This window comes from Poeciliopsis prolifica, unplaced genomic scaffold (assembly GCF_027474105.1).
Source record: "Poeciliopsis prolifica strain line A6 unplaced genomic scaffold, Auburn_PproV2 SCAFFOLD015, whole genome shotgun sequence".
NCBI lineage: Eukaryota > Metazoa > Chordata > Actinopteri > Cyprinodontiformes > Poeciliidae > Poeciliopsis > Poeciliopsis prolifica.
The window spans coordinates 7,461,584-7,485,352 of NW_026562390.1; the positions used below are offsets into that span (position 1 = coordinate 7,461,584).

The 23,769-nt window shown below is 37.1% G+C and overlaps 3 protein-coding genes across 5 annotated transcripts in view; 2 read left to right on the top strand and 1 right to left on the bottom strand.

Annotated features, from left to right (window-relative positions):
* The window catches only part of kcnn2 (potassium calcium-activated channel subfamily N member 2), a 31,242-nt gene extending 27,070 nt beyond the window's left edge, over positions 1-4,172 (top strand). The window contains exon 9 of one of the 2 annotated variants that reach the window (XM_055040593.1): positions 2,464-4,172. In XM_055040593.1, coding sequence (XP_054896568.1) covers positions 2,464-2,739 — 276 coding nt within the window. In that variant the 3' untranslated portion in view covers positions 2,740-4,172. The remainder of the gene's footprint in view (positions 1-2,463) is intronic. The other variant, XM_055040592.1, reaches the window with a different exon arrangement.
* Positions 4,173-5,770: 1,598 nt separating this feature from the next.
* Positions 5,771-11,660, top strand: drg1 (developmentally regulated GTP binding protein 1). Its single transcript, XM_055040754.1, has 9 exons — positions 5,771-5,930; positions 7,098-7,221; positions 7,351-7,526; positions 7,620-7,689; positions 8,208-8,377; positions 8,930-9,060; positions 9,839-10,006; positions 10,125-10,247; positions 11,491-11,660. Exons 1-9 carry the CDS (start codon positions 5,892-5,894, stop codon positions 11,588-11,590), a joined length of 1,101 nt encoding a protein of 366 aa, XP_054896729.1. The 5' UTR covers positions 5,771-5,891; the 3' UTR covers positions 11,591-11,660.
* A 5,929-nt stretch (positions 11,661-17,589) lies between these two features.
* stard7 (StAR-related lipid transfer (START) domain containing 7) lies at positions 17,590-23,569 on the bottom strand. 2 transcript variants are annotated; one of them, XM_055040544.1, is made up of 8 exons: positions 22,768-23,569; positions 21,640-21,803; positions 21,497-21,546; positions 20,659-20,769; positions 20,474-20,556; positions 20,255-20,354; positions 20,089-20,173; positions 17,590-19,336 (listed from the first exon to the last, which is right to left on the bottom strand). In XM_055040544.1, exons 1-8 carry the CDS (start codon positions 23,217-23,219, stop codon positions 19,308-19,310), a joined length of 1,074 nt encoding a protein of 357 aa, XP_054896519.1. In that variant the 5' UTR covers positions 23,220-23,569; the 3' UTR covers positions 17,590-19,307. The 2 variants fall into 2 exon arrangements, with proteins under 2 accessions (XP_054896519.1, XP_054896518.1); XM_055040543.1 differs by having other exon boundaries at positions 17,590-19,380.
* Positions 23,570-23,769: the final 200 nt, after the last annotated feature.

A 23,769-nucleotide genomic window follows, 5' to 3' on the forward strand; every position in this document is an offset into this window, starting at 1 on the left:
ACCTGAAGAGCTGCATCAAGTAACAAATAGTGTTCTCAAAATTGCACATTGGTTTATTTTGTTATATTATAGTCACAAATGTTGATTTTCTTTAACAGCATTTATCTACAGCATTTTATGCTGTAGATAAGCAAAGCATGGCACGTAACTGTGAGGTGGAAGGAACATGATTAATGGTTTTATAGTTTTTGGGCAAATAAAAAATCTGAAAAATGTGGCGTGCATTTGTAATATATTGTATTCAGGAAGGTTGCATATAAATTTTATTTGTCCAAACATTTTTGGTAAAATCTTTGTAAAATATCTTAACCCTCTCTATATACTTCACAATTATGTGCTACGTCATGTTGGTCTGAGTGAAGCACATTCAAGTTTGTGAAAAAAAATCAGAAAAAGTGCAAGGGACTGTGAACACTTTTGCAGAGCAGTATTTTTGTGATTCACTCAGAAATCTTTGCATGATGAGTATATATGGATCCATAAATACAATAGAACAAAGTAAAACTGTTGTTACCGGCATATTTAGCATTGCCAATGTTTCTTCAGTCAACACTGCAACAGATAAGCAACATTTTCCATCATTCCTGCCTTAAATCAGAATAGGACAAGGTAAGTGATGGATGACATTGCCTCTGGCCTGCCAAGGATGATTAGTCTTACACTGAATAATCCCTCAGAAGCCATCCTCTGACAATTTCACCCCGAAGGCATGTTTGAAATGTGACAAGAGTTTCTACATTTGCAGTTGAGGAATATGGAAAGCTAAAAGTTCAGGAGGAACAGACTGCAAAAAGAGCAGAAAGAAACCTCAGCTGACACATTTCCTGTGTCCTCCAGGCCAACAATTAATATGGTTTGTTCTCCACTGAAACATGATTTCTTGCAAACTTTGTACAAAAATGGTCCCTCGTGAGTTCTGTGATGTTGTGGACATCAGCTTTAAGCAGCATTATTATAGTATTGCTTGAAAGGATCTTAAACTGCTTTTTCATTATTTCTCTTCAGATTTCAACAGAACAGTATCGCAAACATTCTCACAACTCTTTTGCATCATGAGAACTGTTTGAAACATAAATAGAAATCTGTGGATTTTACCAGAAAATATCCAAATGGTTTAGTTCTGGGTCCTTATTCAGGGTACTTGTGTGAAACAGGTTTCTTACCAAGATGTGGTTTGAGAAGATGGTAATGTAATTATATGACATATCAAATTTTTCACATTGGCAGTAAAATCTCTTATGTTTCAAATACACATAAGATGCAAGTAGGTGAAAAGCAAAAAAATCTGCTCAAGGAAAGGTTTCAGGGAATCCAGATGTTCAAATAAAAATCCAGAGAGGAAAATTAAATTAACGATAGACTGGTAAATGTGCCTAAATAGAAGTATTCAAAACAATAAATATGTAAAGAAGCAATGGTTCACAGAAAAATAACTGTTATCGGGCATGTTGCATCTTTTGGATTGTTTTTAATCTAAGCTCCCATTTATTTCTCCTGGTTCCAAATGCAGTGAGGGCTAAAGTTAGCTTCTTTGAAAGAATGTTAAAAGTGGTTACAGTGAGACTTTGGTGCTTTAAGTTTTGGATGACTTTGCATTAATTTTAGTGTGGACCCACTGTAATCAACAGAAGCATCACTTATAGTTTTATCTCTGAAATCCTCTTTTTATTATGATATTTTTTTCCCTCTGTTGCATAGTTGGCAAAGCTCCTCAGGAAGCTTCAGGCTCAATTTACATTCAATCTATTTACATAATTTTGCAAACCATATATTCAGAGAAGATTTAGACTTGGAAAGTGTTCCTTTGACTCCCTTGAGGTCCACTGCTTTTTCTGCAGTTCCTATTTTAACCACTGCATGTCTTAGCAGGTCAAATTTTCCTGGATTCAACAATTAGAAACAGAAGAAGAAACTGTCAAGGGAGCACATTCCAAGAAGAACAGACAGTATCAAACTTCAAAATTAAAATAAAGTAACATAAATTTTAAATCTTAGCCAGTTTGAGATTTGTTTCTTGTTTGGTTTAAGAGTAATGATGTTTAGCATTTAAATCTACAATTTGAATTACAAATCCACCTCTGGAAGACATAACCTTTAAATCTCATTTTTAAAATGTGGAGAAGCTGAAACGCTACTTTGTGTGTGTTAGATAGATTACATTATTTTAACTAGGGTAAATTAATGGACTTTAATTTCTGCTTTGTTTTTTAGGCATTTTCTCATGTACAGTGTACCAATTGGAATTAAATCCGTTAATGAAGTATATGTTTTATTGGTATTGGTAACTTTTTCTTTCCTCTTTTCTTACAGAATCAACATAAACTACTTATTTAAATGGATGCCAAAGAAGTGTTTTTATCTCTATATTTATGAGTGTTACAACCTGCACATGTTAGCAGTGAAGAATGAACAACAAGTTGAAAGACTGATTGCATCAAGTGTGTTTCCTCTCTGCTGTTGCAGACGCAGAACATCATGTATGACATGGTGTCAGACTTGAACGAGAGAGGGGAGGACATGGAGAAGAGGATTGCATTGCTGGAAACAAAGCTGGAAACCCTACTGACTAATTTGCAAGCTCTTCCTGGACTCATCAGCCAGGTCATCAACCAGCAGCACAGGGACTTCCTGGAAGTGCAGCTCCAGCCTTATGACAAACACAGCCCTGAGCGCTCGCAGTCGGTGTCACGGAGGAGGTCATCCTCTACGGCGCCGCCGACCTCCTCGGAGAGCAGCTAGAGTCCAAACGGGGAATGCCTCCGCTCAAGACTTTTGCCATCATATGGCCAAGTTGCATTTACTGTAAAGCCTTATGGTTTCAATAAGTATTATCCAAATTCTGATGACAGAATCCGACTTCCTGGGGACGATGCATTTTAACGGATAACTTCATGCTGTTCTTATTTTTATTACCTCAAAAGATGATGTTATCCATGCTCTGGTGATAGACCACAAATAATGGCCCTTCCCTCAGTAATAAAAGGTCTCCCCAGGCTCTGACAGGAACTCTACTCCGTCTCTATGCAGAGGTAGCCAGCTCTAGGTGTCAAGGTTACCAGGCGTGAACCTATTGCACTAAAGTAGTGCTTCTCATGGACTTTGCACTTTTGCTGGCTTGACTCAGTTGCAAACTGAGAAACTGCTGAGAAACCAGACAGAAAGCATGTCAGCGATGTGACGGAAATAGTGAAGTGACATTAGACGGCAGGTAAATAGCACTCCAACACACAGTCGCTCAGAGATAAGGTAAAAAGCTTGAAATGAGGAAACAAACACGTATGTTTAGGTTAGAAAACAGCATCAACTATAGTGGGGGGGTTTTTGCAGAGTGCCCTCTGTAGAATGACTAATTTTAAGGGGGGGAGATGTTGCACATAGTTAAATCCTCAACTCAATTGAATGCATCAAAAATCTGTACTTGCACTTAATTTTTAATGAATGCACTTCAATGCTGGCTGACATATGATCTAAAGATCTATACCCATTTTAAAAAAAGTCGTATGGGCATGGGTTTATTGTTGTCAGTTCTCAATTTGTAGTGTTGTCTAATCCAACAAAGCCACATTTAGTTTCTTTTGTTTGTTTGTTTGTTTTTTATTTTTTATTTTTTTGGTTCTTGATAGAAATGCATTTACTTAGACTTATAGAGGTCTAATGAAATGCACTGAATGATCATAAACAAAGTAATCTATGCTATACCATTATCTATGCTCTCTGTCTTCCAAGCTGGGCAACAAAATATGCCGAACAACAACTGTCAACCCTATCTACCTTTTAAAGCTGAAGAAATACATATTTTTATATATTTTCATGAGGACAAGCACACCTCTTGCGATAAATAAACGGCAGGAAAAAAAGGTGAAGAGTCAGAAACGGCATATGGTGGAAAAAACCTGGAAATGGAGAAGATATGTCTGAGTTTTTCAAAAGACGGGGAAAATTAATTAATTAGGCATTACTTCAGCATAAGACCCCACTGATGTAATCTTTTCAAGAATGAAGAAGATAAACTGGTCACTCGTAAAATCAGCAGCTCGGCCAGCACTCAAACATAAACCAACCGGATGTGCAGACCACAAACATTAACAACGTAGAAACCAATGAGAGATTCTGTTGTATGCAACCTAAACGATAAAGCAAATAAAAAATACCCAATTAGATGGGTCTGAGTCCTTCTTTGTTTTTCCTTGTGTAACATGTCGGACGATTTAAAAAGATGGTTTCTATGTTCAAATGTTAACAGTGCAATGAAAAGGTATTTGTTCCCTGACAAATTCGCTCAATTTCTTACATATTGTATTATGTGGACAAAACTAAACTTGCATCCCATGTGCAAATATTTTCACTTGTGGAATAAAGATATCAAGTAAATACAAAAATAGGAAATATATCTGAAAGCAGAAAAATATTTTTCCTCATCCAAAGAGTTTTAGGAACAGGATTCAAAGCACACCTCCAAGTCAACTTGAATGGACACAAAATAAAGATTTTTGAGTAGCCTAGTCAAAGTCTGAACCTAAATCTGCATCAGATGCTGTGGCGTGACCTTAAATAGGACATTTCACCAGGTAAGCTTTCCAATGCGGTAGAATAAAAACATTTCTGCTCAGGAACAGTGAGCAAAATTTGTACAAAGATGAACAAGAATCATTGCCAGGCATCAAAATAAACTTTAATTTATGATCTTTACTTGCATATAATTTTTATCAAGTCCAGAGAACTCCAAAGCACTTTATACACTACATTCAGTCATTCACATGGTGATGATCTACGTTGCAGCCCCCCTGAGGAAGCCTGATCAGAAGTGAAGCTGCTGTATAATCAGCACAATCAGGCCTTCTAACCACAACCAGCAGGCACAAAGACTGAGACGGTTGGAGCAGGTATTCAAACCAGCAACCTACTTCCTTCCTCAGCACTACCTACCTCCTGGACCACTGTCATTCCAGTCAATTGTCACAGGGGTCACATTGTTTGCATGTCTGAGGGGTTATTATTCGAAGATCAGTTCAGCCTGGGAGCAAACTTATAAAAATGAGTTTTGATTTAAGATCTTTCTTGCATTGTCCTAAAAAGTGCTGCAATTCAAATGAATTGAAACATATTAGAATAGAATAGAATAGAATAGAATAGAATAGAATAGAATGTACTTTATTGATCCCCAAGGGAAAATTGTTTAATTGTTGAAAGCTACTCCATAATAAATACAAAGTTTGTAATATACCTAAGCGTGATACATTCATTTGTTTCTATAAACAAATAATCAATATATTAATCAATAAATAATCCATAAATGAGCACAGAAATTTTTTTATCAGATAGATAGACAGACAGACAGACAGACAGACAGACAGACAGACAGATAGATAGATAGATAAATAGATAGATAGATAGATAGATAGATAGATAGATAGATAGATAGATAGATAGATAGATAGATAGATAGACAGACAGACAGACAGACAGACAGACAGACAGACAGACAGACAGACAGACAGACAGACAGACAGATAGATAGATAGATAGATAGATAGATAGATAGATAGATAGATAGATAGATAGATAGATAGATAGATAGATAGATAGATAGATAGATAGATAGATAGATAGATAGATAGATAGATAGATAGATAGATAGATAGCAATTATATTACAACAAACATTAATAATGAAACAGATTATTCCTAACTAGTGAAGCAGTTTCCTGTCAGCCAAAACACCGGGTAATGCGCTCCTTGCTCCTTTGACATCGCGAGATTTGCTGTGAATTCTCGTACAGCGGCAGTTCTGTGGCGTGTGCTTGCTAAAACGGCTAAACGTTGCCAAATCATTTGTAAAATTTCTACAAATAATTTCATTGACGTTAAGTGCGAACTGGATACATAGTCATAATGAGTATACTCGCCAAGATAGCGGAGATAGAAAATGAGGTAAGATAAACATTACCAGATGGGAGTAGTTGAGTTAGTCACGTTTTAGCTAACAGTTAGCTGTTAGCAGTAGCTGAAATATTCTAATACCAGTAGTTTTTAGCATCCCGGCTTTTTCATTGTGATCGCTTTTACGTAAAAAAATATATATTTGTATTGAACTTACAGATATACTATGAATTGAACTCAACAGTAGTACCAATATTGTCATTGTAATAACTCCCAGTTCAACTAGCAGCCAAAATAAGTGACATGATTAAAAAAACAACAGAAAAGGCTGTCTGATAGAGAAAACAAACTGTTTGCAGGCAGTATTAATTATACATTTGAACTATCTTTAAGGATTATGACCATTGGTCCAACATTACGAAACAAAAAATGAATGACGATTAACTGTGTCAAATATGTACATAATATAATTCCTTACGAAACAACGTTTTATTGTAAACCTTTTATTGACTGTTTTTCAATATTTATTTGTTTTATTTCTTGTTAGTGTTCGGTTTATCTTCTTAAAAATGTAATTATTTGATGGATTTGAGGTTACTGTATAAGCTATTAATATCTAATACATGTGTTTTCAGCACTGCAATTTTGTTTTAGCGTAAACTGCATGTTTTGTACTCACAAAATATTAATGTTACGTTTATTTCTTGTTTGAGCTGTAATACAGATACCTTGTCTTTAATCGTCAATGAGCTTGGTGTTCTAAAAAAAAAAATTCAAATTTGATCACTGTTGTTTTATGTCTGAAAAAAAGTTGCAAGCATTGTTGTTGCATTGTTTTTTCTATCTGCTGAACCTGCTGTGGTCAACTAAATATACAGTCTGCACTGTACATATTTGCTAGAAGAACTTTATCCTCAATATACCTCGGATATATATTTCCTACCGTATTAGTTTTATGTAAAAAATAATAATAATAATAAATTGGAAATTTGTTTCTAATTCTTAAAATTTGTTGGGGTTTTTTTGTAATTTTTTTTTCTTCATTTTAGAAATAAGATACAAAAATAAACACATAACTTTGTATTTTCAGATGAAATCATTGTTAAATAGTGGAGCAGATGTTCTGATAAATTACTCAGTGTTACGTTTTTGGTTCAAAGACATAATAAATTTCCTTTTGATGATGATCGATGTTCAAATGCCAACAACTTCCTGTAGATGGCCAGGACACAGAAGAACAAGGCCACAGCTCACCACTTGGGTCTGCTCAAAGCACGTCTAGCAAAGCTGAGGAGGGAGCTGATCACACCAAAAGGAGGCAGTGGGGGTGCAACAGGGGAAGGTAGTATCTCAATACTGTGGATTTATTCCAAGTACTACTGTAATCTTGGTTTATTTCCTTCTGAGTAAAGTGACTTTCCTATAAAACTTAGAAATATAGTTAATATTTTGATGTTTCTCTGACTTTCAGGCTTTGACGTGGCAAAAACTGGTGATGCCAGAGTGGGTTTTGTGGGTTTCCCATCCGTAGGAAAGTCCACACTGCTCAGTAACCTTGCGGGTGTGTATTCAGAAGTTGCAGCATATGAGTTCACCACCCTTACAACGGTGCCTGGAGTCATTCGGTATAAAGGTGCCAAAATTCAGGTACAAAAATAAACTCTTTCTTTACCATATGGGAAAATATGCAGAAGTGTGGTTGAGTAAAAAAAGTATCCCTTTTAAATGATTTCTTCTTAGCTTTTGGATCTACCTGGAATCATTGAGGGAGCCAAGGATGGCAAGGGCAGAGGCAGGCAGGTTATTGCAGGTACTGTTGGGATTATTGATATTTGTTGAAAACCTTAAAAAACATCCAAATTATTATTTTTGCAATTTGAGTTTCCCTAGGTTTATGTTAATGCATGCAAATTGTTAGAAATATTAGCATGGTTATTGTACAGGCTTGAAAAGTATGAAAATTTAACTGAAGATTTTTCAGGTCTGGATAAATATGACAAAAGAAAATATAGTGTGAAAAAGTATTTTAAGACTTGATTCTCTCTGCCCTTTATGGAAATCTGACATATAGAATGTCTTTTTATACCAAAAGATGATCTTTTGCTAGCTTAGTTTATTGATTCATGTTATACCACCATAACTGTGCTGCATTTAATAATGGTCATGAGGATGAACTCTGGCAAACACTGAACTGTTACAGCTGTTTAACACTAGTAAAGAAATATAAGGAACAACTGTTGTTTTTATATTTTTAATTGTATCCACTGAAGACATAAAATGTATTCCCTCATCTAAACTATTGTTTTCCTCTCTCCCTTTCTCTCTCAGTGGCTCGAACTTGCAATCTAATCCTGATAGTGCTTGATGTGTTAAAGCCTCTTGTTCATAAGAAGCTAATAGAACATGAGCTGGAGGGCTTTGGCATCCGACTTAACAAGCAACCGCCCAACATTGGTTTCAAGAAGAAGGACAAAGGAGGCATCAACTTTACTGCTACAGTACGTCTCTCACTGCACTGCAGGATTTCTCATATAGAACCAACAATGGTTGCATTATATGTTCCTGTTTTTAAAAAACGATTCTAACAAGAATCTACTTCAACTTGATATGTATTTCTAGCTCACTAACAAATATGGTAACAGTAAGATAAAGACAAGTTTCCTGAACATGCTGAAAATATTATACATAAGGGGAGTATTGTCATAAATGCTTAATGATATTCTGCATAAAACAGTTACTAAAATATGTAGTAAAACATTTAGCAGAGCAAAAAAAGGTTAAGAAAGTAATTTACCATGTAAAATAGGTCACCAGAAATATTACTAGGTGTCAAAATATCATGCAAAAATATACTTAACAGGAATCATTTTAAAACATCAATACAAAACATTTTATAAAATTAGATCAGGTAATAAGCACCATAATAAGTAGAGGCTTTGGGGAAATTATTTTACCCGTTTTTTGCTTATCTTGCTGACAAAAAGTATTCATTGGTGCAAATTTAAAATATTTTTATTCTGCGTCTTTTCCTTTTCATCTGTGTCGTCAAGTGTGCACAAAGTGAGCTAGATTCCGAAACCGTTAAGAGCATCCTGGCCGAGTATAAGATCCACAACGCCGACATCACCCTGCGCAGCGACGTCACGGCTGATGACCTCATCGATGTGGTGGAGGGAAATCGGTAAGCTGCTGAGGCGGGCTCTCCGTTGTTCGTCTTTTTGGGTGTGGCTTGTTGCTTTCTGAAATCAAATGTCATATGTCTACGGCAGTGCAGCTGCACCTAAATCTCTCCTTAAAAGCTGGTTTCCGAGATAGAATTATGTGACAAATGTTGAATATCAACAAAAATCTCTACTAGGCACAGAAATTACAGCAGACAGTCTGTTTCTGTTATCTCATTTGCATATATGTTTTTTTTCTTTTTTGGGTGGGAAGGCGGTTGAGTGAGAGTTTCTAGGAGAAGAGACTGCAATAATTATTACATAATTACAGTGATCTCAAACAAGGCATCTAATTTAAAGAAAATGTCTTAAAATAAGAAAAAGAACCTTTTTTGTGGACTGCTCAATATTCTAACTTCAAAAGCTGTGGTGGACCTGAAACATACAGTCACTAGTATCTGTAAAACTTAATGAACTACAGCAATGCTGCAAATGAGAGTGGAGTCACGTATCTGCACAGCAATGTAAGAGAACAATACATTGGAATTTTTAAAAGAGGAGCTGCACACTGTGCTTTTCCATTTTAGTTTGGCTTCATTAAATTAGCAGTGACACATTGCGATGTGTTGCGTCTTGCGGTTTGCTAAAAATAAATGTCACGTTAAAGTCTGCTTCAAGTCGTGACTTAAGTGGAAGACAAAATGCAGTTAGTAAAGAGACTTTTTTTTCTTCCTTTCACATTTGGTCAAATTTATTGTCAGAGGCAAGTACTTACTGACTCCAATCATTTCTCCTCAGGGTCTACATCCCGTGCATATACGTGCTGAACAAAATCGACCAGATCTCCATCGAGGAGCTGGACATCATCTACAAGGTGCCCCACTGCGTGCCAATCTCTGCCCACCACCGCTGGAACTTTGATGACCTGCTGGAGAGGATGTGGGACTACCTGAAGCTTGTTCGCATGTAAGGGGGGATTGATTTGTTCTTTTTGTATTTCTGTGGGAATTCTGATTGAAGTGGGCAAAATGAAATATTTGCATATTGGCGAGTTAAAATCTGATTGTAATGTTCTCACTTACAGCTACACCAAACCCAAAGGCCAACTTCCTGATTACACATCTCCTGTTGTACTCCCTGACGGACGAACTTCGGTCGAGGACTTCTGCTTAAAGATTCACAAAAATCTCATCAAAGAATTCAAGTAGTAAGTACTTCACAGTTTATTCCAGATTTAACACTTAATTTAGTGTGTTTCATAAATTTTATGGGATTTTTTTAAAAATCACAAATTTCAGAAACAATGGATGTGTCATAAGCTAAAAAGAAGTTATTGCAGTAAATGACTGAACACCTCGTTAGAACCATTACCTTCTATTTATTACATGCTATAGACAAGAAGGACTAATGAGAAAAAAATGGAAACACCCAAGGATATGTATACCAGTCGTATTGTAAATGAAAATATTTATGAATGGCACATTTAATTTTAAAATATGTTTAGGTTTAGATTAACAGAAATAGTTGCAATTAAACACTAAATTGAAACAGTAAATAATCTTAGTGTATATATAATTCAAAACATACGCTTAAAGTGAAGTAAACAAACATCTTAAAATATAGAGCTGTCTAAATAAATAAAAAGTCAGTGATGACAATTGCCTCTTTCTATATAAGAGGAATTTTATCCTTCACAGCTTCGAGTGTTCATATTAGTGCTGCCTGAGTCAGCCTGAGATCTGGCATCTGTACAATAGCACAGTTAGATTAATGATGGCCCTGCAGATGTATTTTACATGCAGAGCAGTTTCAAGATTTGCACGTTATCCAAGGCAACAGCCACGCTCTTCATCAAACTCTGCATGCTGCACTGCATTTGTACACATTCTGTTCACTCTGCTCTATCATCAAGACTGTGCAGGTGTCTGTAAAGTAAATGAAATCAAATTGTAAAACTGATGCAGGACCTACTTGGGGAGGTTTTGCTACATTCATTCACTCTTTGCTGAAACTCAGGTTAATGTTCAGATTTGTAATATTTTTAAGATAAAACTCAGATATGAGTACCGGTACTTTGATTATCTCTGGGTATGAGAAAAGGGTTTTTTCTTCAGACCCTGCATTCCTAATTTAAATGATAAAAAAATCTTGTTAATAACTGGTGTTTTTCTGGACATTTCAGGATGTGTGAGTTTAGTTTTGTACCTTACATTATATTTTACCCGCATCTCTTAATGGGTGAGGCAGAGCCATCAATCACTCCCTGTGTTAGTGCTTTAGAGCATTAAACGTCCTCGAGGGAGATGATTGGTCAAACTGTGACACATGCAGTTAGAGAGATTTTCTGTCTTTACCTAAATGCTTTTTTGCCATGTTAGCCACTCTATAGTAAATTGCTAATTTTAGCCAAGAATAAATGGTTTTCTTTTTTTTTTTCCTTTTTCTTCCAGCGCGCTGGTGTGGGGCTCCTCTGTGAAACACAACCCCCAGAAAGTGGGGAAGGACCATGTTATGGAGGATGAAGATGTTATCCAGTTGGTGAAAAAGTGAACTGGGTTTCGAATCACTGCATGGCTCAGCAAATATCACCAGATGTCAATTAAAACACCTTTGTCATGTGGTCAAGTTGTTTGCTGTGTTGTTGTAATAGTGACATCAATGCGACACATCTGGAAGTACCCGCGGTACCTAACACCATAAATAGTTCATATTGAATGTTGGTTAAGGCTTGCATTAACAACCCAAAGCTGTACAATAAAAATATAAATGTACAATTGAATTTATCTTGTTTCCTCTGCCATGGTTCAGTTTGCACGAGCTGCATGTAATTTGCGACTAAAGCGTTTCTGCAGTGTGACGTTGAAGAACTCGTGTCACTGCGAACATTTCAGTCTGGCTGAAGAGGAGGTAAAATTTAAAAAAAAGCCTTGTTTGAAAGCAAAAGTGATTTATGTGACATTGATGATGAAGCCAGTTATTCAGACTGCTGGGCTCGTTCCTCCCCCACCCATTCCTGTGGGGTACAGCCACTCAGGTTAATCAGTTCATTTGCTCAAATGTGTTCTGGGGGTCATCAGATGTAAGTTGTTTGCAAGTAACAAAACTCCAGAGAGCAAAAATAAAGCTTTTATTATCAGCCATGGGCTCTGTGGCAGAGACTGCTGTTAGTATGCTGCATGCACCAGCGGAGGGTGGAGGAGCCATGTTGTTACTGCAGATACAAGTCGGCGAATAAAGCCGATCGCTTTAGTACGTGCAAAGGCAAGTGGTGCTGCCGACACAGCAAATATTGGTTATCTTTCTTGTTTTCTATTTCAAAAAATTCAACTTTGCTGTATATATAGAAATCCAAATCGTGATGAATTTATTGCTTTTTATTTTTCTCTTATTTGTTTTAACTGCTTTAAGTAATGCAGATTCCTGTAATGCAGATTCCTGTAACTATGTGGTCCTGAATAAATGAATGATGACAAATACAGTAAAAGAATATAGATGGAGCTTTTTGAAGATGAAAACTTAAAGTCAGAGCAAAGCTAATCCCTGTTTTATTATAAAACAACAAATATTGTGATTTATCAGGGGTTTTCAAACTTGGCGAAACTTCTCATGTGGAGAATATCAAACAAAAGCTATTTGAAGAACATTTGCAGCCCTGATTTATCTCTATTCACAAGAAGTGTGAAATATTTAGTTTTCTGGAAAGAAAAAACTGGAAGACTTAGCTTGGCAATACTGGAATGTTTTTGGCACTACTGAAAACCATTTAATTTCCCAAAATCTATAAACTTAAATTGTTCCAATGCAATGTTGAGAATCAAGGTCTTTATACAATGTTTGAAAGAAAGTCCAGGTAATTTTAACAAGACCAAAAGGTTCTGAATGGGAGATTTTTTTTTTTGTTATAGACTGAATGTAACTAACCAGATGCTCTTTAGTAAAACCTGCAGTGGTTGAGCGTGAGGTCTACTGTCCAGCAACAGCAAGATCAGCCCTCCCCAGACAGCGCTTCTACCCCACTCCCCTTTTTACCCTGTAAATTATAGCAGCACTTTAGCTAATGAAAGAGTTGAGGACTGGGCACTAATAAAAGCCATTAAGTGAATAAAGCACTTCCCCCTCTAACAAAATTAAAGAATCCACCCATTTAGAGAGGGCAGACTATGTATTAATATTTATGAAATGCGGAACCGGCTGCCCCCACCTACCCCAAACTCCACCAACCCCGTATCCAATCCCAGATTGACCAAGTCTTCATTGCCATAGCACCTATCCCAAGAGAATGTCGCCAACTCCTCCTAGCTTGAAGGAGGGGCACAGGAGATGGGGACTTGAAGGCTGCTGAGGATGAAGTCAGAACAGTCTTTCACAAGTAGAGCCAGCTAGAAGACCCCAAGACTCGACTCAGATCATCCAGGCGTCTTCATCACCAAACAGCAACCTGAGGCCAAGGGATACAAAGGTGGGTTTCTTGGCTAGAAGTTGTCTGGAAAATCCAAAGTAGATGAAGAGTGTTTTATTTAGCGGTAGGTTGCTTTGACCTTCAGTCAAAAGAGCATTTAACATCTGGTTTGTCTTTTCTAACATTTCTATTCAAAATCAAGATTTATAGATAATTTGGTAGCAGTTCCTGAAAGATCTCTGTTAGGATGACCCTTCTGAAAGCTTGGAAAAAGTAAGGTAAGATAGTATATTCATGTGTCATAATCATCAGAACATTAAAATCATCAGCTTTATTTCATCTTACAGAAACATGCTAATCCTGAAAAACTTCCACCGCCATCGCCCACCATCTTCGCACAAATCCCTCCAACTCCTGAACCATTTGGTCCCTACGAATAGCGAGTTTTTCCTTGCTGCATTGATATTCATTACGACATCATTTCATCACACAAAGTGGTTCAGTTGTCTGAGCTCTAAGTTGATTATCTCACCACGCTTTCTCGTTTGAGTAAGACGTCTCTGGGGAGCTGAAAGAGACACTGGAGAAGGTAACAAGATTGAGAAACCTTTTGGGGAAACGACTCCCTTAGCTTGATGGTATCTCGACTCTTGATATTGCACTCACTGGCCGATAACAAGGTTAGTACTGAGATCTAAGACGGGTCGTGTCTTTGCGTTGAGGAGATGGTCAATGTCCGCAGATGGACTGCAGAGATACAGCTGTAATTCCTGAGGTCAGTGGGCCACCATGGCTCTTTTAGAGTTAATTACAAGCTAAATTCGAGAGTATGGGTTCTTCGAGACCCAATGAGTTTAAGTTAGATCGCCCAAACTCAGTTTTTATTGATCAGTGGGAAAATACCCATATGACTTGCAAGAAAAAAGCAAGCCAGTGAATCTTAGACTTGTTGCACACATCATAGTGAAAATTATTTGGTGTATCGAATGCATATTTTAAAAAGAAGTTACAGAATTTTCTGTTCAGGCGTGTCTAAAACAAAGGCGAGAAGGGCGAGAGGGTGGGGTTTGACGCAGTTTGTGCGCAGGAAGGGTGGTACCTTTTTTTTCCGCAGTGAGCATGACCTATGACTAATCTTTTTTTTAATATTCTGCAGATGTTTTTAACTGCGGGATCTAAGTTTAACCAAAGGTTCTAGCCAATTAAACGACAAGATAGGACTCAAAAGAACTTTTTGACTTTACCTAGTAGAAGCTACTGAACTGAACTGGATTATTCTATTGTAGAAACCAAAGGAAAAACAAATCATAACAGAGTTTTTTAGGATTTAAGCTTAGGCTAAGAGAATATGTATATTTTAAGAAATAAAAAATGTGTTATTTTGTAAAAGCCCTTCTACCATGTGAATTCAATGATATGCACTGTTCTTTGGCGGAAATGCAGGGCAAGACTTTGGCGATATGTGTTAGCTTTTCTTGTCTTTGCCCAAGACCCCATTGTGCTTGATCTAACCATGCAGTGCATCCTGTGTCCATGGTTGTGCCAAGCACCTTGGAAGCTTGTGAGCGCAAGCTACAGTCATCTCCCAAGCGAAGGTCTCAAAATATTTTACATGTTCACAGTTTTGCATTTTCTCTATGTGAAAACCTGTAATAGGGATGAAGAGTTGATAATAACTGCAAGCCCCTGAATATTTTTTTTTCTGAGTTTGGTTTGAATCAAGGTGTCTTGTTTTACTTCTTTATGCACATTAAAATTCGGAACTATGACCAATAAACTGAAACTAAATGCTCTGTGTGTGTTCATTTATTCAGTTGAATAAACTGAATGGAGGTGGTGGGGGCAGAAGTCATGTAGTTCAAATTATTCAAACAGATAAAGCTGTCATTATCTACAAGCTGGGTGGCCAAAATATGTCCCATTCATAGATACGATCAATTACAGTAAGTGCTCGGTGGCTTTTAACTCCGTCCAATAATTCAGTCTCTAGAGGTCATACATTAAAACGATCCTCCGCCTGTCAGAAGTGCAGACGCATCACAGATGCGTAAATCAAACCACTGCTGCACAAAGACTGAAACACAAGTGTTCAGAATGAGTTTATGTACCTGGATTAATGATGAAATTACTTTATTCTTTTCTATCCAGAGCTCAGCTGCTTATTTAAATTCAGTCATTGTTGTCTGATCAGAACTGATACACTGCATCAATAAATTTTATTTGTGAAAACCAGACTCTTCGTTTCCTTGTGTCTCCTATTGTAATCGATTCATATTTTGCCTATTTTTTTGTTTTGTTTTGTCTTGAATAAGAACCACAAATATATTTTCTCTAGTTTAGAACTCACCATGAATGACCACCCTTGCACTATACATGGTGAACTTCTTAATGGAGAAATACCATAAATAAATATGTAACATGAAAGTGTTTCACAGGTTCATCATCAATATTTACATGAATAAAAATAACTTGCATTGTCAAAACTTCATGTATTTTTTAAAACTGTAACTCCTCAGCTATATTTTCTGTCTAGTTATTCTTTTTTTATTATTCTCAAGGTTATATTGAGAACATTTCAACAATTACTGATAAGCATTAGTAACCCATGACACTAACATTAAATCAAAAGGGGGGTTATAAATACCAGCTACTTTAGCTATTGGGAAATTAAATCATTACTGCTTTGATTTTGTTCATTGTCTGACTTGTCAAAATGTCTTTGTTAAAATAAAGTCAAGAAAATCAATAAAACTGCAGCAATTTTGGAGATCCAGAAAGCAGGACACGCACAGACGAATACAAGATCACCTTATTTTTATGTATAAGCCACCAGTGCAAAAGGGAGAATTGCCATTTACTTTGCATTTATAGTGTACCGTACAGAAGCTACGAGAAAATTATAAAGTATTCTTGTAAATGTTAATGCACATTTCTTTCTGCTTTGGTAATAAGTACAAAAAAGTCCAAAATATGGGATAGAGATGGAAAAGTTATGTAGCTATGGGTGAAACAAAATTGCTGCAAACATTGAATGAGGACTTGAACTGCTCCCGTCTCCAAAATGATTTCTCTGAGTGCTCCATGCGTGAAAGAATGAAATCTTTATTTAAATAACATAAAAAACAAATGTTATCAAACAAAAAAGGCAAACTACAAATATAATGTAAGATATTGAAGGCCTAATAAGATCTGTCAGACTTCATAATCTGAAATTTTACAGCAAAGCAATGAATGAAAAAAAAATCTATTCAAAAAGAAGAAAGATTATAGCCAATAAAAACACATCATGTATGGTGGTTATAGATTGCACTACCTATAAATATTGCATATTACCCTTTGTTAAGTTATTGTGTAAAATTCATTGCATATCAAAAATATGTATTTAATATATCTAAATATATCATACTTTTTGTAACACAGTCCTATTTAAATTAAAAATTATACTTCAGAATGATGTATAATATGCATTAGTTTTACCTTGATGAGATTTTTTTAAATAACTGAGTCCACTTTAACTGAATTTTAAAAAGTATTAATCAAAAGATATATCCAAAAAGAAAATACTTATGTAAATTAAAATGCTCAGTACTTTTTCTATATCGACATAGTAAACGTGATAAAAAAAACAAAGAAAAGTTGCATTTCTTGTATTTTTTTTTTTTGTTGGCGTAATAGTCTAACTAAATAAATACTACATTAAGCTTAGTATAATGAACAAAACGTTTTGTAGCATAAATCTGACAGTATTTTTCAGCAGCAGATCAATTCAGCAGTGCTTTCAGTAAAACCACGGGGCGCCTCTGCAGCTTCTCTCCGACCTTTCACCCAGACTGCAGTACGAGGTTTATACCTTATCCCATTAGACTGGACTACATTGGTTTAACAGAGACAATGCTGATGATATTGGCAGGATGATATATCAGCTGTTCTCGAGCTGAAGACGGTGAGAGCGACAAAGACGTTTATTTTAAACTCCAAATTCAGGTTATTTTATTTATCAAAATCCATTTGACAATAAATAAAAATAGTTAACATGAACTACTCCTCAGGTACTTAATGAGGTTAAATTAAACGTTTTGCGATAAAGGGCCAATAAGAACAGCGAAAAAGATTGCAGTTTGAGAGAAAGCCTTAAAAATCTATGCACACGTTTAACAGTAGCAAATATGTTTTATTGGCTTGAGATTTTCACATTTCAGTTCAATTACGGCAGACTGAATCTGAAACAAACATTTAAATTTCAATTCATCACATTTCTTTTATCTTACACTACCAAGTTTATTTAAAAAGCAGGACATGCTTCACCACTGAAGTAAATTAAACAAATTCAGGATCAGACTTTGTCACAAAAAAAGGAAGCAGACTGGATTACACTGAAACAAGAGATTCACTCAGATGCATCAACTACAAATTGTGAACATAACAATTTAGTAGAACACGGAGAGCTTTGTTAAACACCATGTCGGTGCCAATTTAACAAGCTGTAAACAGTTTAATTAGGCAAGGTTTCAATCCACCTCATGTGGTTAACTTTGTACATTCATTGGAGACCCTGCGTACAGCTCATTATAAACATTGATGGAGAACACTATGACGTTTCAGTAGAACCTGCATAGAAAAAGAAAATGTATAATTGAAACTCGGGTTACGTACTGTGAAGCTTTTTGCACATAAAAACCATAAATGTCCCAGATCTACAACAAAAGGAGAAAACCACGCAACTCACAGACTGAAAACAAACTAAACAGAGAAATGCAAAAAAACAAGATTTGAAATGAGAGCTTAAATATACATCCAGACAAATTGTCATGTGGCACGGTCTACGCAGGGCACGGCTCTGTGTGGTTTTGTACAACCTCCTCACTACAACCACATTAGTACCTTTTTGTAATGAGGATTTATGTGGTTTTTATAAGACACTATGCCTGTACTGCTGAAAGACTGCAATATCTTCAGAAGGCTGGCAGCTTTGAACACTGAGATGTCTACAAACTCCTGTTTTTCTTCTTCAAATGTAAAAAAATAAATAAAGAAAGAAATAAAAGATGTTATTTATTTATTTTTTTACATACAACCCCTTATCCAGTAAAATTACCCTATTGTGCAGCAAAAAATCTACAACCTCCTCATCCATGAAATGCGGGAACCTCTTGTGAAGCATTTCTCACAGCGGCCACAGTTCTTCATCAGGCAGTGGGTTCATTGGGTCAAGGCCTTGCATTTCAGTGATAAAGTCCACCAGGATTCAGTCTTATTCACCTCCCTGTATCAAAGTCAAGACAAACCACATGACTTCCCATGGAGCTTTGAAAAAAGGAGAGAGAGAGAGAGAAACAGTGTTTTGGCAAAAGCCTCTTCACAAACAGGAAAGCTGGCTGGATCTTATTGTTACAGAAGACACGCCACTGCCAAACAATGATGAGAGACACATGGGATGGGCTGGATACCAAAACTGTGCCGCCATCATCAGTCTGCACCTTGTCTCCACAAGGATAGTAATGCCACCCATTATATTCTGGCTGCCTCATTCACAAACAGTGTAACGGCATCTACCTGTGTCTGCAGGTTGGACTACAAACCCCTTAACTGTCATGAGGACACCAGAGTTCTTATGTTCCCATTGACTTACATGTGGGTGTGTTCGGGGTGACAGTTAAGGGGTTCATTTGTAGCAGTACCCTAAAGGTTTCATTGGAGGACTTCAAACAGACTCTAAGTGCAAATTAAAACATGCCAGAGTTGACTCCTGGACGACTTCCGTCTCAAGCGTAGATGTGACCAGGACCACCAGTGTGTGTGTTTTCAGCACCTAGGCGCTCCTGGCTCGGCTGACGGCTGGACTCGCTGGATTTGATGACGCCGGTGTAGTCATGAATCCTGACCTCCAAGTTCTTGGCCTGCAAGGCAGCAGTATGCAGCTTCTCTAGAAAGTCTGGCATACCTGGCAAGGAGTTCACCAGCAAATTTACTCAGAAACGTATGATAAATACGCAATTAAAGCAAAAAAATAAATAAATAAAACTCTCCAACATAGATAATAAATATGAACAGCAGTCCTATGAAGTTGCCATTTCAAAATTTCAGGATTTCCCAAAATTTTATTAAATATTATTCAGCTTCTAAGAAAAACAAATTCTCAAGATGGTTTAGTAACAGCAGTTTGATTATAGTTCAGCATCCTAAAATGGAATTTCAGGTTAACCTTGTTTTGTGATGTAACAATTGCTATATCTATGTTGTTCATTACACCTTAACAACAAAATGATGAGTTCCCAGTCATGTTTTCGGCACAATACCAATTTAGTTACGTCAAGATCATAATATTCTGAGCTCATTTGTTATAACCTTAATTAGATTAGATTAATTGTCACTGCACATTATTTTTAGCAGTAAAATAAGATTAATATTTGCACTGTTAGCCTTTATTCAAACTCATTATACCTAACAGAACAGAGAAGAATGTAGAAATATTTGCTAAATAATCAATTTTTGAAACCCCTAAAATCTACTTTTCAAGACAGTGGAGGTGGTTATTTCAGCTCCGTGTGTGAAACTGGTATATTAAATACACTTTAACTGAACGCTTATATACATCTAACAAGAGTTAAACGTAGAAACTTTAAATTTAGGGCAGTGAAAAAGAGCTCACCACTTGACACCATCCAGCTCACACAGTAACGAGGAAAGACCGTATGTGGATCATCACTGTAGGTCAGCAAGTAATCAAACCCATTCTGTGAAGAAAAATGCCAAATCAATACAAAACTTTAAAAACACACATTGTTTAACTGAATAATTCAAAACTGATTACAAACCTCATCAAAAGACTTATGAGGACGAATGACCATCTTTGACTGGTATGAGTGGACCCTCACAAAGTCTTGAGTCTCTGGGACTCTGGGATGCTGCACAGCTCTACACAAAACAACAACATACAGCAAGTTATGAGATTCAAACATCATTTGGTTTATGTCTGTAAACGTACCAAATACCAATCAAGTTTGCAATTAGATACAAATATTTATGAGACCCACCTGGATACCAAGACCATCATGTTATTTTCCACGTCAACATCATACCGCCGCACATAAACATAGTCTCTTGAATACAACGGATACTGTGAAGGAAAGACAATTTTGTTTCTAAAACTGAAAAATTGTGGTAATTTCTTTGTTTCTAATACATAAAACATTACGGGGAGGATATGCAGCGAACTTACTGGAAAGTGTGTCGCCCAGTGCACAACTTCCGAGCCCGTGTTGGCGTCCCTGTCAACCACTTCAAGCTTGATGACCAATGAATCCCACTTCTTCCTGTACTCAGTGTCCAACTGAAGGAAAGGGGAAAAGTGTTAGTAAAAACAGAACAAGCATTTATGGTTTACATCAACTTTGTGATACAAATTTTGAGAGAATTTTTTAAAATGTTGCGAAAAAGAAAATGCTAATCAACTGTGTTTACATCTATGTGAATCAATACGCATAGCTATTAAAAATAAAACAAAAGAAAAAAAATAAAATGAGAAATTTTTCAGACTTCCCCGCCTCCAGTATGGCACAAACCCACCAGTGGATTTTTGTTCCAAATTTTAGGCTTTTAAAACTCTGAGGACATTTCAGTACAAACCATTATCTTAGCTAGACTTTATCTTTATTATCAACATTATTGAAACAGCAGAAGTGGAAGTTGACATTTTATTCAACAGTGTCAAAGGAATATTATTTAGATTTCTTGGCATCGACTGAAATGAGCTACAGCTAAAAAAATCTAAAACACTTAAAACTTGTAAAATATAGACAAGTGTTACCTATACTGAATACATATTATTCTTAACGCAAGGGAAGTAAAGAGTAAAACAGCTCTTTTTATTTTTGAATTAGGGCGCTTTTATCTGTGGGGTTATCTTTACTTGAATATCAAACAGCATAAAAAGCACTTTTGGAAATTCCTATGACTTACAAAACATTTTTCCAAACCTATCTTTTTTCTATGAGCTTCCAAGTACTAGTTTCAGTCGACTGCTCTTCGAAATGTGACACAGACGAATGAGAGTTTACCTGCACATTGAAGAACTGTCTCGGTGTGACGTCGTTGTAGGAACCCAATACTGCAGGAAAAACACAAGAACAAAAATGCCAACTCAGATTGTTGTCCAACATGCCCATCAGAAACTTGGGTGTCAGATAGCGGCCATGCTGACCTCTGTATTCATAGAGCTGGCTGTTGGGAATTTGCCTCTTCCACACTCTGATATCCTTCTTGTCCACCACAACTTCCCAGCCACCTTCCTGGTGCTCGACCTTGTTGCCAGACGGTGTGCATAGCTTTTTCACACCTTCCATGGCTTCCAACTCGAGTCCACATCTTTAAAGAAATTCCAGTGTCAAAACAGGATTAGCACACAAGTCACAGCTCACATGACAGCTCACAGGGAAATCCATCCAACTCACCAATTGGTTACAAGTAGGCATGTGCCGGTAATAGGTATCAATGTATACTAAGGTTATAATAAATATGGAATTAGTACTTTCTGTCATTCAGTTTCTATGCATTAAAGTCCTGAAAATGTAATGCCAAAGAACACGTGAGAGTAACTAGTTTCCTCTGGCTGAATAAAGTGGCATAGATTACTGCAAGCGTTACCATCTTGCAGTAAATGCTGCCCATAGCTGATTTATATCAGCTGTGGACAGCAAAAGTCCATCCAGAGGCCAATATTGTTGGCAACAACAGCATGACTGCAAGAACTTGAAACATAATAACCTCCAAAACATTGCTTCACGGGTCTCCTTTGCAATTGGAGACGTTGATCAGTGAGGACAACACTTTTATATTATGTCCAGCTGGTTAAGGAGTAGTTAAGGAGTTACCATCAATTTGTTATATTCAGCATAACAAACCGTTGAAAACTGCAACCATACAACATACTTAAATAATATGTTTATTTATTTCTCAATTTTAGCAAATTATGAATAATTTCACTTATAATGCCCTTTATTATATCTTCAATTGAAATCTCAAAGGGTGCAAATGACCACAAATAAAAGACTGTCTAAGTAGCAAATTGGTACCTTTTTTGTTCTGCATAAAAATAAGCTGGCCATGTTAAAAATTATTTTACAATTTTATGTAAATGACATGCTATTTTTACTGAAGGCAATCACGCTCTGAAAATATACATGGAAGTGCATTAAAACTAATGTCTCTAGCAACAAGATTTTGCAACAAGAGGGCAATTTCTTTGTCAAAGTGACTGTTTTAGTTCCCTAAAATAGGATAACATCTCTCCATCCCAACTATCCATGGGTGCAGTGCAAGGAGTTCTCACCTGTGGATCTCCTCATCTTGTATCTTCTCACTCTCCCACAAGAAGACCCCAGCCAGAGCCGCCACAAGTTTCCCTGTGGGGGCGTGATTGTTCTGAAATCTGCGCCAAATGTTTCCAACCAGGGTCCACCTGGTCCGCTCGGAGTACAGGTTGGAGTAAAGCTCGCCCACTTGGCAGGCCCGCCGGAGCCTTTGACCGGTCACAAAGCCACAGTGGTCAGCAAATATGGACAGCAGCCCCTTCTTTTTCTTCTGACCCGAGGCCCTGTCGGAGCCCACACCTGCTCTCTGCAGCCAGGAGAGAAGCAGGCCCACGTTCCTGCCCAGCATGGGGAACCTCTGGAGTTTCTCCACGCCCTCCTCCACAGAGCACCCGAGAGACCTGCTGCTCTGGAGCCGCATTGTATTGACCCCGATCTCGCAGATGGGACGTCGGGGCACGGAGTGAAACATGACTGACAGCTGTGACCGTGACACAAGGTCCCAGAGATAAATACCAGTGGCAGGACGATGCAGCAACGTTACCAAGCTGAAGTTTTAGACAAACCGGACGTCCCAAAAAGAACCACCATAGATTACTTTTGTGTATATAAAAAAGCAGGGTTTTAGTTAGCAATGGTCATAACTTCGTTCTGGTAACAACTCTTGCTGTCAACCCCTGTGGAAACACGCTACATGTGTGGTTAGCATTAGCTAGCAGGCTTTCATACTAACTATTTCGCCGCAAACAAAGGAACCCAGACCCATCACGCCACTCTTATATTCGAAATGAAGCACAAAAATGTGCAACATAAACGATATGATCACACCAAACCTCTATTAACTTGGTTATCTCTCCTTAAGACAGACTCACGCTTTCCAAACTCTACCATCTCATTTGACCTCCTCTTCCTTTCGTGTCTTTCACGCCCACTCCTAAGGCCCGCCTTCCTCAGCGGAAGTTAGCAGTATATGGCACTTCTGATTGGTCGAGAGGGATGCCTGTCAAAGCTTCATGCGCTTA